Source organism: Bidens hawaiensis, unplaced genomic scaffold (genome assembly GCF_021521415.1).
Source record: "Bidens hawaiensis isolate Kalapana, Puna unplaced genomic scaffold, B.hawaiensis_p1.1 tig00014198_1, whole genome shotgun sequence".
NCBI lineage: Eukaryota > Viridiplantae > Streptophyta > Magnoliopsida > Asterales > Asteraceae > Bidens > Bidens hawaiensis.
In genome coordinates this window covers 251,929-267,172 of record NW_027492221.1, presented here as the reverse complement: position 1 = coordinate 267,172, position 15,244 = coordinate 251,929, and the positions used below count along the sequence as shown (strand labels likewise).

Genomic DNA, 15,244 nt, shown 5'->3' with positions numbered 1-15,244 from the left:
CGTGGATGATGATGGTGGAGATGATGATAGTGATCAGAATGATGTAGGGGACAATGGTCCTGATGGTGATATACCATGGTAGTGGGTAATAATGATCATACTCAAGATGTTGTTGTTGGTTATGTGCATGTGATTGACCAGTCTACTCATGAAGGAGATAATGCAGAGTTGGAAATTAATGATGAAACTGATGAGCCAGTTGAGGGTCCAAGCAACAAAGCTACTAAGCCTATAGATGATGATGTATTTGTAGAAAATGTAATATCAGATGTTGCTGATACCATACATAAGATCACTCCACCAGATTCACCACCTCTTGAGGTGTACAATGATGACATTGATTCTGTTGAAGTTGATGATGATAATGACAACATCTTTTCCTCACCTGCTACCACTGAACCAACCTTATCTGACAATGAATCACTTCATGACACACATATTCATTCACCACCAACATCTCCATTGACTGTACCTATTACTACCTCACCACCTGTTTCCCAACCAACCCAACCCATTCAAGACACACATATTCCAACACCACCATCCTCCCCAGTACAAGACCAACCCACCACTACCATTACTCAAGCAACTCAATCCATTCCCACTGACCCTGAGCACTATAAATTACCATCTCCAGAAACAGCTGAGTCTGAACCCTTTTCTGAACCTGCCCCAAAGCCAACTCAAGAAACCCCACCTTCAAGCCCAAATCTCTATGATATAGTTGTTGAGAATGCCGAGCTTAAATTTGAGAATATCATGCTGAAAGAAAAGAATGCAATACTAGAATCAAGGAACAAAGCATTGGAGGCTTCACTGCAAGAAGCGTTATTGAAGATTCGAACCCTAGAGGGGCACTCTGAGGTTGAGAAGACCTCAGATGCACCAAAACAAGGGGGAAATATGAAAATGCAGAGGGCCTGAAAATAATTGAAAATTTGTATGCCAGTTCTGAAGAAGAGGTTGTAGAAGTTGGAACATCAAATGCACTAAACATGATAAATCAAGAATATGATGATGGAAAATCTGGTCATGAGGAGGAAGTAGGAGAGAAGGAGACAGAAGTGGAAGAAGAGACCCCTGAGCAAATAGCCAAATGACAAATCAAAGGCAAAGGGATGGCTCTATCTGATGAAGATCTTCAACATATACCAACCCATAAAGACAAATCTGGTGATGACATTCTAGAAAAAGACAATGTAACTGATCCTGACATTGCTGAAGTGGAATCTGTCAAAACAGCCATGAGACTAATAAATGAAGATCTGGAAAATATAAATCAAAAGGCTCAAGAAGAAAATTATGAAATCCCTCAAGAAGTGCTTGAAGCACTAATCAAAATGAAGGAGAAAGAAGAGGAGAATGAAAGAATGAGGAAGGAGGCAAATGAGGAGATTAAGGCTACACTGGAGGCTCTGAATGCAAAACAAAATGATGATACACAAGAGCGTGTAAAAACTGAGCCAGTGGTAAATGAGCCTGTGCAAACTGAACAAGAGCCTACACAAACTGAGGAGCCTGTAGAATCTGAGCATACTAATACAGAAACTAAAGTGACACAGCCTGAAAGTGTAAGCGAAGATGAAATAGAACTTGGTCTAGGAGTAAAAGGAGAATCTAAGAGGGATGAGGAGCCGAAAATGCCATGGAATGTGTATGTAAAGTTCATCTCTCAATTGGTTATGATCAGGACAAATTATTACATTCTCTTACATCCTGATGAGTATAGACCAGAGACTGTGGCTAGTGCTAGGAGGGCTCATGAAGAGCAAAGACAAGAACATTGGAAGAGAAGCCAATTGCTGTTAAAAGACAAACCAGAGCCACCAGTTAATGAAGTTCTTGATGAGGATACTCCTGTTACAGAACCAATAGTTGAAGAAATTGTTGATGAAGAACCTACAACCCACAAAGAGAAACCCACAAGTGCAGAGTCTGTTGGCGATGAAGTGGAGAAGACAGTAAACGAAGAACCAATTGTCACTGAGCCAACAAAACCACAGACTGAAGCTGAGGGGGGAGCAAAAAGGAAGCAACATCTGAAGTCGAACCACCTAAAGCTAAGAGACAAAAATCAGTCTATAAGAGAAGACCAAAGAAATCCAAATTTGTATTCAAATTCCCATAAACTGAAACAGAAGAACCAATGATTGGGGCACTTCATAATTTAGATGAAGAGTTTGATGAGAATGAGGATGAAGAGGGATCAAAGGATGTTGAGAAGGAAAATGAAGATAGAGCTTATTTGATAAGTCTTGACTATGATTTGAAATATCTACAAAGACTATCAAAAGAAGAAATAGCCAAAGAGGCTGAAGGGTGGAGAAAAAGGAAATCAAAAAGAGAATTGTTGATAAAAGCCGGAAACAAACCTGCATTCCTAAACTTGCAATCCTTTGACACAACTGACAGAATTTACAGGAATGCTCTTGTGGATGATATCTCAGATTATGTGGAAAAGGTGACTAAGAAGAAGGAAAAGGTAGAAAAAGTGTTAAAAGAATCTGACAGTAGCAAAAGGAGGATTGAAAAGAAAGCCAGTGATGAAATAGAATATGAAGCATTAAAGGCAAAACATAAAGCCATAAAGTTTCTTCAATTACATGGCTACAGCTACAAGTCCTTGATAAATCTTTCTCTTGAAGAACTAAAAAGAAAAATTCAAATAGTAAAAGATTCCCACAAAGATAAGAAGAGCCAGGAATAATATGTGAGAGTGATGTGTGTCTAATAACCCTATTATAATGACCCTCACAACTAAGCTTTAATATTAAAACGAAAATCCTAAAACCACACACAACCGGCAAGTGTACCGATCACAAGTAGTATAGACCTAGGAAGTCCGAGTATCGAACACGTGGACACGTAAGACGCTAAGGATTACTAACCCTAGACAAGACCTACCTTAGAATAATATTTAATTGATTTTTGATTTTTAATTACTTAACTGAACTAACTAAACTGACTGACAAAACTTACCAAAAATAGAAAACTTAACGGGGAACTAACTGTGTTAACTTAGGATGGAGAAAAACGTCTACCTAGGTCTGAACCAAATTGTAGGCCTAACAAGCTAATGGATTGAATGACTTCAAGACACCGGTCCCTAAAGATGACACGACTAAGGATCGCTCGGGCTCACTGGATCACCTCTCGGTCTCACTCAACAAGCCTAAACTACTCAAAATCGGCTAAAACGACCAAACCGAGAAACAATTGCTAACGTGTTATAATGATGGATCACCTCTCGGTCTCAACAACACTAGACCCTAATGGCAATGAATACTACACAACCAAGGATAGAGGAACAATTCAACTTTAACTAAAATAGATCAACTAGTCGCTCAAACACCTAAACCTGACAAGAAACGAACTCGCTCTCGCGCAATCCTTATTCTAGCATGAAAAGGCAATGAGACAACCCTAACTTCTTATCATCTCTAGGTCTCAAAGAAGGTGTCTAACCGCTGTACTTATTCCAATAAATCATGCAACAAAACCCTATGGTTGTTCCTACCGCAAACAAACCCTAAACACCAAGTCTAGAATCAAACAATGCACCGATCAATCAATACAAAACTAATCAATCAACACACGGGGTTTATGCAATAATTCAACAAAATTTCCAGACCTTAAACACAACCTATTTCATGTCTAAATCAAACTTTACAATAATAATTAAGGTCTATTAATCAAACAATCCATAAAACCTATCAAACACTAACAATAATCATCATTCCTAGGTAGAACTAACAAGTTTAGCCTCTCATATTATTTGGACAGCAGCTATTGATCAATAAAAACATCATATAAACCATTCCAATCATCATAACAATCATCCAATGATCAATACTAATCATAAACAATTCAATCTCTTAATCAAGTGCAAAACTAGTTAACAATCAAACAAGAGAATTAAAGTGTTGAACAATGTTTAAAAAGAAAGGATATGGATGAATATGGGGCTGCTCTTGGCTGTCAAAAACGACGGTGAATCAATCCCGAGGCTTGCACTTGCTTCCTTCTTCCTTCCCTAGCCGCCACCACCTCAAGAACCTAGCTTTTCTTTTCTTTTTCTTGGCTGCTACTGTCGATCGCAGCTTTGCTAGCTGTTAGGGTTTTTATTTTTTTCTTTTTATGTTATAATATTGTAAGTAATGGGCCTCCATGATGCGTATGGGTCGGGCTTTGAGCTTAGTCTTGAACTTGTATGCGTAAAAGGCTCGTAAGCTCCTCGAAAAGTCCCGATTTCTCTTCCTTGTAACCCATAACCTACACGATTATTAAATATATGTAAAACCTATATAAATTAAGTAAAAGCACATAAAATATCATACAATACGTAGATAAAAGGTGCGGAAAATACGAGTGTTTTACAACACATCAGAGAGAACAAGAGCTAAGGATGAGATTGGAAAGGGAAAGAGAAGAAGCAAGAAAGAAAGAAGATGAGGTGAAGAAGTGGTTTGAAGACCCACAGAGGATAGAAACACTAAAGGGGATCGTGATGAACAAAGGCACGTCTGAAGAAGAATTTGACAAAATGCCTCATGCCCAACTCCTGGAAATTTACCACAGAGAACAAAGATTATACATGGAGACTGAGAGAAAATTGCGGGAGGACAGGAGAAGAATGAAAGAGTTAGTAAGTGACGTGAGGTCGAAGACTAGCGCAAAAATAAACCAATTACAACTAAATAGATAGCAATAAGTGGGTGTCGAACACAAGGAGTTTGTGGAATATGTGTTAAATAAGTAGCTTAGCAATTAAACTAATATAAAAGTAAAAGACAAAAAGTAATCTTCAAAGTGATTTTGATTTGGTTTTAATTATCTAAAATAAACTAACACGAAAGTGTAAACGATTGATTAAACAAGCATTCCTCTCGGGGTTCAGGTTATTACTCAACACTCTTGTTAACATTCAATGGATAAACCATAATATCTCGGTTTTATGCCTATGCAATTGTTTATGATTAATCAAGAACTAAGTACTCGGATTCCTAGAATGCTTGGTTGACCGTGGTCCACGGTGTTGGCCGTGGGCCACGGTGGAGCCTTTTCTCATTTTCTTGTTTTCTTCATATCTCTCTCGTTTCAACTACATTTTCTTCGCCGCTTTCACCCACGTTCTCGTAATTTCATCATTTGTCTCCTTCTACCTGCAAACATATGAGTAACCATAGTCAACTAATTCCATGAAATTAAGTTGGTTAAGCCAATGTATTTATATCTTTTAACTCGCTTAACGGCTTCCCTACGAGTCACTCATCACATTCCCACACTTAACCGTTTCTTGTCCCCAAGCAACACTTCAAACAACAATTGTTTTTAAACTACAACCACCATACATACCAACAGTTCTGGTTTAGTCAAGGTCCCAAGTCATACCCTATTCCCTCGTTACTATAGGTTTGCACTAGTATACTTGATATTATATTTAAACCATAGAATTCTAATCAAACCTAACATGATTTCGGTTTTTACCCACACATAACACACCTCCACACATTAACTCTCTTCTTGGTGATCATTCACATGTATTCAATCATAACCAATTCTCCTCGCATATGCTTGTACTACCATCAAATCTCCACCTATATATGCTTTGACACAAATACAAATACAAATCAAAAGGACTTAAAATGGGTTATAACGGGGCTAGGTGTAAGGGTATGGAATGGGAATATTGAAAGTAGCTCAGGCGATCCGATCCGGCTTATTACATCAAAACTAAATAAACAATAAAATAAACAACTATAAACATTACTAACTTGCGTCTCAACACTCACTACAACATACTTCGAACATTGACTCTCAACTTTTTCTTTCTTTTTCTTTTTTTCTTTTTTTTCCTTTTTTCATTTTTTTTCATTTTTTTTTCAATTTTTTTGGAGTAAACATAATAATCAATACTTCCTATTGATTATTACTATAACAATTACAAATACAAAGAAATACCTACTAAGCTGGATTGTCTCGCAACATAACATCGGGGTTGATTAAATAAAAAGAATAAGGCCAAGAAAGTTTTCTAAGGGAACCAACCCCCCGCCCCTCTCATTGCCCACGCTCATATGTGTAATGTATGAGGCCTAACCCCTAAAACCCAAACTCACGCTCATCAATACGAGGCTTAAACCTAATTGCCCATATCACTTTTACACTTATGCCTAGCTAAGGTCTCGAAATGCATTGATAGCACACGTTCTAACGGAGATTAACCAATCCATCACCGCTCTTCATTTTCCCAATACTCAAATGAATATGGACATGTTATGCAGGTTATTGTACCGAAAGCATGCTAACTTTCACTAGAATACTACAAAACCTCGTTTTTAAAAAAACTAAGCAAACTTGAATATAAGGGAATTGTGAACATGAAAAGGGACCAAAACTTTTCTTTCAATTTTTTTTAATTTTTGAAAATGAAAAATTCCCCCATCCCCACACTTGGGATACATTGTCCCCAATGTATGGTTTTGAGAAAATAAAACAAAGACATTACTAATTAAAACTCCACTTCCATTCGTGAAAAACCCGTGTTGTCCCCAACATAGTGTCAAAGAGAAATCCATAAGAATTTCCCCACACTTGGTTTTTGGTAAGATGGTAACTTAAAATACCATTAATAATAAACAAACTAGAAATTATAAAGCAAAATAAAAATATACAAAATGTACAATTACCACCTTTTTGAAACTTTTATGACATTCAAGGTGGGTGACTGGCCCACTCCCGTGCAACATTCTCATTATAAGCACGCTCTTTTTTAAGAAACTGTTGCCAGTCTTCCGGCAAACCAGGGTCGGGCCCGAAAATCCTCATCCTCCACCCTGGATCATTTAGGTTAGGTGGATGTCTCACTTTCGTCTTCCTTGGTTGGCCACCTTTTTCTGTCACCTTCTCACTCTGTTGATGCTCAACTTCTTTCTTCTCAACTGACTTGTAAATCACAAAACACTCCATTTTCGTGTGATCCTTGCTCAAGGATACACACTTATTAACAAAATCCGTCTTCAGGATTTCCTTGTCAACAAGAGGGTCTGTAGTATTTTCAAATAATAATAACCGTTTATCACGATTCTCATATTTAATTCCCAGTGTTCCCTTAGCACAATCAATTACTGCAAGTGAAGTGGCGAGGAAGGTTCTACCCAATATGACTGTGGGTTGCGTGTTAGTTACATTTTTAGCATAATCAAGTAATAAAAAGTCAACTGGGTAACAGAAATCCTCCACATGTACCATCACATTATATATCATGCCTCGGGGAAGTGTATGGGTTTGATTCGCTAAAACCACGGTGGTGTTTAATTTTTGTATTGGACCAAACTCATACTGATCATATAAACTACCGGGCATGATACTAACACAAGCTCCAAGATCTAGCAGTGCCCGATCAGTTTTAAATCCACCAATTTGGATTGATAAAAGGGGCACTCCTGGGTCTTGAAGTTTACTCGTGATAATATTATTATCTACTCTCTCATCCCTTATTTTGGTTAATTTGTCATTTAAACATTTATCACAAAAAGATTTTTCATTTGGTTGTAATTCAGAGTTATTTTGGAAAACTATTTCATAATTACCCACATTTTCAATCTCATCACTAATATCTTCAACCACCCCCTCAACAAACTGTGGTGTTGGATCAACTTGAACAGTAGAAATTCCAAAATTAGGTAAAAGACTTACCGCATTGATATGCACGTTGTTCCCCTTCTTTAAGCTCGAGCTGTTTTTCTTCAAATTATCAACATCGGTTGCAAGTTGACTCATTTGAGTGGTCAACGATTGAATGGCTTTGTCACGGACTTCATCCTTTTGCATGCGCACTTCATCAAATTGATTTCTCCTTTGCATGTATTGTTGCATCATCCTAAGCATATCCATGACTTCATTCCCACTTGAAGAACTTTGACCCGAAGACCCACTTTGACCACTTCCTGTTTGTTGAAATTGACTTTGAAAGCCTTGATTGTTCCCGCCTTGAAAATTACCTCGATTGTATATTGTTGGCGAGGAACATAATGTCCTTGATTCCTTTGGAAATTCGGATTGGTTTGAGTAGCCGGATTTCCATAAAGAAAGTTTGGATGATTTCTCAACCCGGGGTGGTAAGTGTTTGAGTTCATATTATAATTTTGACCACCTCCCCGTTGACCTTGAATTGCATTTACTTCTTCAACTTGCCCCTCTACACCGGTACACGCATCACTTGCATGTCCCAACCTATTACAATTCATGCACACATCATACACCTGATTGGAAGCTTGAGGTGTCTCATTATTAACCACATGCACTTGAGTTCTTCCAATTGTCGTCCTTGCTCTTCTTGCGGTTTGAGCTTTTCTCTTTGAAGTGACCGACATTTGCTCCAAAAATGCTCAATCATCTTGTTCATAATTGGTACCAAATGTACCATTTGTAATTGACATTAGATCCCTCTCATCTTCCGCATTCAACCCCTCATGAAAAGCATTTAGTAATTCCCAAAGAGCTATACCATGATGAGGACAATTCTTGATCATCATATTGAATCGGTAAAATGCTTCATGAAACATTTCACCCAATTGTTGTTAGAAGCTTCTCAAACTTTGTCTTGCATCATTAGTCTTTTGGGCCGTGTAAAACTCTTCCAAAAATCTTTGTTGTATCTCGGCCCAAGTGTAAATTGATGCGGAAGGCAAAGTGTAGAACCATCTCTTTGCCTTATCTTCTAACAAGAACTGGAATAAAACCAAGTTAACTTCATCCGGTGAAAAACCTTGACCCCCGATCGTGTTACAAATAGAATCATATGCCTCCAAGTGAAAATAGGGTTCTTCCGTTGCAAGACCCTTGTACTTTGGTAAACTTTGGAGTGCATTAGTTCTAACCTCAAACGTTCTTCCATTATGATTTTGAGGAATAACCACCAGAGACGGGTTATTGGTGATAACCGGTCGAAAATGAGCTTCAATTCCCCTAACCATCTCCCTTGCATGCCTTCTTGGTACCCCCATTGGCACTCTCGATTGACCCATTTGCCTATACACGAGCCTTTGTTGCACATTTTGTTGAAATTGCGGTTGGGGATTTGGTTGTTGAAATTGAGGTTGTTGATATTGGGGTTGTTGAGGAATTTGCTGCAATGGTTGGGGTTGTTGAAATTGTTCTTGATTAAATTGAGGCCCACCCCATTGTTGCAAATTCTGTTGCGGTTGTTGTTCGGGTACATAACCAAATTGCCCATGAATCCTCAATTGATTCCCATCAACTCCACTTGAATATCTATCTTCATACTCTTCGTACCCTTCATTATTATCACCATAACATGACCCACCAAACGAATGTGGGCCCGACCTAAGACTCGGTGAAGTATGGATTATGGGTGGGTCTTGCGGAAATGTATATGGCTGATTATAAAGTGGATTTTGTTGAGATTGGAAAGATGATGGTTGTGGTGAGTTTGATGATTGTCCTTGAATCGGCATGAAGTTGGTCAAGGGTGGAAGGTTAACAGGTGGTTGAAAGCAAAACACGGTTGAAGTGGGCACACTTGTAGAAATGGTAGTAGTAACGGGTTCAGTGGATGTTGGGAATACAAGGGGTGGATTTTCTGAATTAATGGGTGGTGGCACTGGTGGTACGGATTGACTTGAAGTCATGATTGTTGTGTCGGTTGTTCGGCTTTGTGTGCTTGGAGACCCAATAATCTTATTCTCCCATTGAAGAATCCGATTCTGACGAAAAGCTCGCTCGATTTCAGGATCAAAAGCTAACGGTGATGAAAACCAAGACCTTCTCGTATGCATATACCTGTAAGTACCTACACACTAACACAACCTGCGTAAAACTGGCAATAACAATTAAACAAAAACTACAAAATAACACACGTTGCGCACTACTACCCGGCAACGGCGCAAAAATTTGACTTGAGGTCGAAGACTCGCGCAAAAAAAAAACAACTACAACTAAATAGATAGCAGTAAGTGGATGTCGAACACAAGGAGTTTGTGGAATATATGTTAAATAAGTAGCTTAGCAATTAAACTAATATAAAAGTAAAAGACAAAAAGTAATCTTCAAAGTGATTTTGATTTGGTTTTAGTTATCTAAAATAAACTAACACGAAAGTGTAAACGATTGATTAAACAAGCATTCCTCTCGGGGTTCAGGTTATTACTCAACACTCTTGTTAAAATTCAATGGATAAACCATAATATCTCGGTTTTGTGCCTATGCAATTGTTTGTGATTAATCAAGAACTAAGTACTCGGATTCCTAGAATGCGAGGTTGTTACTCAACAATCAATCAATACTATTAACCCTAATTCTTTCCACTAAATCTCAATTGTCAACGACACTAAGTGTTAGTATAATCAATCAATACTATTAACCCTAATTCAAAATTAGGTTTAACCGATATAGACAAGTTACAAACAATCACACAAACATCATGATTATACTAACATAAACAATTAGATAATCAATCCAAGTTCAAGAACAAATAACATAAGTGTCTTGTAAATAATCCTTACATCCCAAGAGGAATACCAAAGAAACTAGCCACTCATAGTTTTGTTGATCATCATTGCCTCAATTGTCTTCATCATGAGAATCAAACACTCAAACTAACGAATACAATCACCAAAAACAATGCCTTAGACTCTAGAGATCGCCCCTAATCATTTCCAATTGATAGATATGTCAAAAGACAACCAAAAACGACCTAAAAAGTGGCCCAAACTCGGTAGTTACGAGTCGGACCATGGTCCACGGTCCAGACCGTTGGCAACGGTCAATCCACGGTGCATAGAATGACACGGTACGGTGAAAACTGTCTAATTGGAGCTGGGTTGACCATGGTCCACGGTGTTTACCGTGTGCCACGGTGGAGCCTTTTCTCATTTTCTTGTTTTCTTCATATCTTTCTCGTTTCAACTCTGTTTTCTTCGCCGTTTTCGCCCACGTTCTCGTAATTTCATCCTCTACCTCCTTCTACCTGTAAACATATGAGTAACCATAGTCAACTAATTCCATGAAATTAAGTTGGTTAAGCCAATGCATTTATATCTTTTAACTCGCTTAACGGCTTCCCTACGAGTCACTTGTCAGTAAGGGCTGAGATGATGAGTGCCTTACACAAAACGGGAGCCAAAATGTCAAGATTGATATTACAAACTGATGATTCAATCAGAAAATGGTATGAAGAGGCTGGGCTACATCAGATAAAGACAAATACTCAAGGAAGCTCGAGTCGAACCCCAAGGTCTGAGATTGTGAGGCCTGAACCAACACGAAATCTGAATCTGCCTACACATCTCTACTTCGATAAAAGATCAAAGACCTTGAGGGTTGTTACTGAAGACAAAGAAGAAACCCTTATCATTTTTAGAGATGATCTGAGAAACTTTTCAAAAGAACAATTAAAGAAGATGGCTACCTTGGATCTCTATGACAATCAAAATAGAAGTCAAATGGCAGGGCAACAACGAAACGATCTCCCCAAATTTATTAAAGAACAAGCAGAGAGGGATAAAAGAAACAAGAGAATCATTGAAGTACATACACTAGAACTCTCTCTATTTGAGAATAAGAAAAGAAAAACACAAGCTGGCAACTCACAAAGAAAAAGAAAGACTTTAAGAGAGTGCTTAGCTCTGAGACAGGAGATGATGGAGCCAAACTCAATAGTTCAACAAAATGAAAGAATTGCTCATACACCTACAACAGAGAGAATGGGTCAGTAACATTGAGAAATAACTCCGGAGGAACTATAGCCGTGGTAATGTATGATGATGATCTGCCACTCATACATGTCCAAGATCTAAAAGTTATCACAAAGGCTGAATTTCCAACAGATTCAGATGATGGAGTTGAACTAGATATGTTTAAACAAAGAGCTGCTCTAGTGAGATTGAGGAAAAAGGAAGCATTGAAAGGGAGCCAAAGAAGGAGATAACGGAATGGAGCTCACAGAAGATCTTTTTATAATTCTGTTTTTCTCTATTTGTATTTTGATGTATAAAATTTTATTGTGTAATGCCCAAGAGGCAGAATTCCTATTTATGTAATGAAATGACATGTTCTTGAATGATATATCTTTGATGTCTGATACATGTGTAACTCTATGCAGGTATGTTTTGATGCATCTGAGCTTGTTCCAATCTAGGGGGAATTTTTGGTCGGATTTTTGATATGGAAGATGGAATCTTCTCAACTTCCTCAGACAATGGCTAAGTATGGACTTCGAGCAAGCATAGACTATCGAGCATGGTTTTACTACCTCGAGCAAGGTCTTCAGAACCTTTAGGTTGTGTGCTATGGTGGGGGGCTTTGAAGCCCCTCCACAGTGCCACGTCAGTGCCACGTGGGCACTGGGGCATCGAAGCCCCAGGGCATAATGCCCCTCTGTGGTGAGGGGGCTTCGAAGCCCAACATTTTTCTTTTTTAGTTAAAACAAAAAAAACCAATACAATAATATATAATACAATAATAAAAAAAATACAATAATACTAAAATACAAAATAAATTGAATAAAAAAACATATAAAAAAATTAAAGCTATTTTTAGTCGCTGTCCTCACCGTCACCTTACTTATTACGCCAAAGATGTTCAACCAAATCCAATCAAAGGCTGAAATTAGTTTCCCTTTTTCGTGTTTTTAATAGATTAGAAAGTTTCTCATCTTCTTTTAGTGTACAGATCGGCTCTGGCTCATCGTTGTACTCGCCTTGGCAAACTGCTCTACCTGAGTCCTCCAATATCACAATATGCAAGATAATGCAAGTGTACATTATGTTTCTTAACTTATCCATTTGTAGAAAAGGAGCCAGTTGTCTAATGATAGACCAACGTTTCTTTAATACACCGAATGCCCTTTCGATGTCTTTTCTTGCCGACTCATGTTTTTTCTTGAAATACTGACGTTTTTCGTCAGTCGGGCACGTAAAGCTATGAACGAACGTGGCCCACTCCAGATAAATACCGTCGACTAAATAATATCCATATTCGTAGTTGACATCATTCGTGGAAAATGAGATGTCAGGCGAGACTCCGTCTGTGAGGCAGTCAAAAATAGGGGACGCATTAATCACATCTATATCATTGTTTGCACCAGGCATCCCAAAAAACGCATGCCATATCCAAAGATCAAATGATGCAGCCGCCTCAAGAATAACTGTTGGGCCATCATGATCACCCCGATGATATTGACCTTGCCAAGCAACAGGACAGGCTTCCCATTCCCAATGCATGCAATCGAGGCTACCAAGCATCCCGGGAAAACCGTGTCTTTGATGATGCACCTCGTATATTTTTTGTACGTCGCTTTGAGTCGGCTTCCTCAAATATTTTTTATGATATAGTTGTGGAATACCTAAGTTTAACAGATTTTATGAAATTGATGTGTTGTAAAACACACGTATTTTCCGCACCTTTTATCTACATAATATATTATATTTTATGTGTTTTTACTCGTTTTATATAGGTTTTACATAAGTTTAATAACCTTGTAGGTTTTTGGTGAAAGAAAGAAGAAAACCCGAGCTTTTCGAGCATTCTACGAGCCTTTTACGCATACAAGTTCAAGACAAAGCTCAAGGCCCGGCCCGTATGCATCATGGAGGCCCAAGACCCTATTATATTATAATATATAAAAAAATAAAAAACCCTAGCAGCTGTGAAGAAGCAGCCGATCGCAGCACGCAGCAGGAAGGAAGCAAGGGAGAAATCTTTTTTCGGCTAGGGTTTGAAGGTTGTGGCGGCTAGGGAAGGAAGAAGACACAAGAACCAAGCCTCGGGATTGAATCCCCATCGTTTTTGACAACAAGAGCAGCCCCGGAAACATCCATATCCTTACATCTATTTTCATTGTTCATACACTTTGATTTTCTTGTTTAATTGTTGATTTGTTTTGCAATTGATTGAGAGATTGAATTGTTATTGATTATTGTTGATCATTGGATGATTGTTAAGATGTTTGGTATGGGATTAATGATGTGTTTATTAATTGTTTGCTGCTGTCCAAAAATGATTCTTGGCTAAACTTGTTAGTTCTACCTAGGAATGATGATTCTTGTTAGTGTTTGATAGGTTTTATGGATTGTTTGATTGATAGACTTAATTTGTTGATGTAAAGTTTGATTTAGACATGAAATAGGTTGTGTTTAAGGGTTGGAAATTTTGGTAATTCATTGATTAAACTCCTTGCGTTGATTGATTAGATTTGTAATGATTGATCGGTGCTTGTTTGATTTTAGACTTTGTGTTTAGGGTTTGTTTGCGGTAGGTACAACCGTAGGGTTTTGTTGCGTGAATTTGTGGTTAAAGTACAGCGGTTAGACACCTTCTTAGTGACCGAGAGGTGATAAGAATTTAGGGTTGTCTCATTGCCTTTGCATGCTAGAATTAGAATTGCGCGAGAGCAAGTTCGTTTCTTGTCCGGTTTAGGTGTTTTGAGCGACTAGTTGATCTTTATTGGTTTAAGTTGAATTGTTCCTCTATCCTTGGTTGTGTAGTATTCATTGCCATTAGGGTCAAGTGTTGGTGAGACTGAGAGGTTGTAGGTTCCTGGACGGATCGTACACGGGATGTCGCTATCTGCGCAGGTGCGGAATCCCTGCGTAGTTAGATACGAGTGCAGAATATGTATAAACCAAACACACGAGCAATGAACGAACACGTTATATAGATAACCGAACACGTGACTCGAGGTCACTATTACAGACACTGACACGTAACACGTTCACTGAACAACTGAAACGAAAACCTAAAAAACCAACAACCAAACTGTTCCGCTGAACAGTTTATATACACGACAACTTCGCCATAGGCGAAGTTGTCAATAACTTCGCTGGTTCAACAAGTTCGCCTGAGCGAACTTGTTGACAACTTCGCACGTACAAAAACATAAACATAATCATAAACATAATTACATTACAGACTCGATTACAAATGCTAGACTATGAACTACTGACACACATGTACCAACAGACTCCCCCTTGGCAGTAGCTTCATATCTTGATCTTCAAATCTTGAGTCTTGTAATCTTGCATCTCTATGCGTGCGCTCCCTCTCTAACACACACCGACACCACCCGTTGATATTTCCTAGCTTGATCCTTCCAAGCAGGAATGTAGAAGATCTTCTTCTCGTTGAGCACTTTCAGATCAGCCTGCGATAGATTAACAAGATGCATCGGGTCGTAAACCCTAAGCACTTCTTGTTCATCCTCATCTTCCATTACCGCCTCCGC

At 38.4% G+C, this 15,244-nt stretch overlaps 1 protein-coding gene across 1 annotated transcript; it reads right to left on the bottom strand.

Moving 5' to 3' along the window:
• Positions 1-12,617: 12,617 nt before the first annotated feature.
• Positions 12,618-13,244, bottom strand: LOC143546043 (uncharacterized). Its single transcript, XM_077037795.1, has one exon. It carries the CDS (start codon positions 13,242-13,244, stop codon positions 12,618-12,620), a length of 627 nt encoding a protein of 208 aa, XP_076893910.1.
• Positions 13,245-15,244: the final 2,000 nt, after the last annotated feature.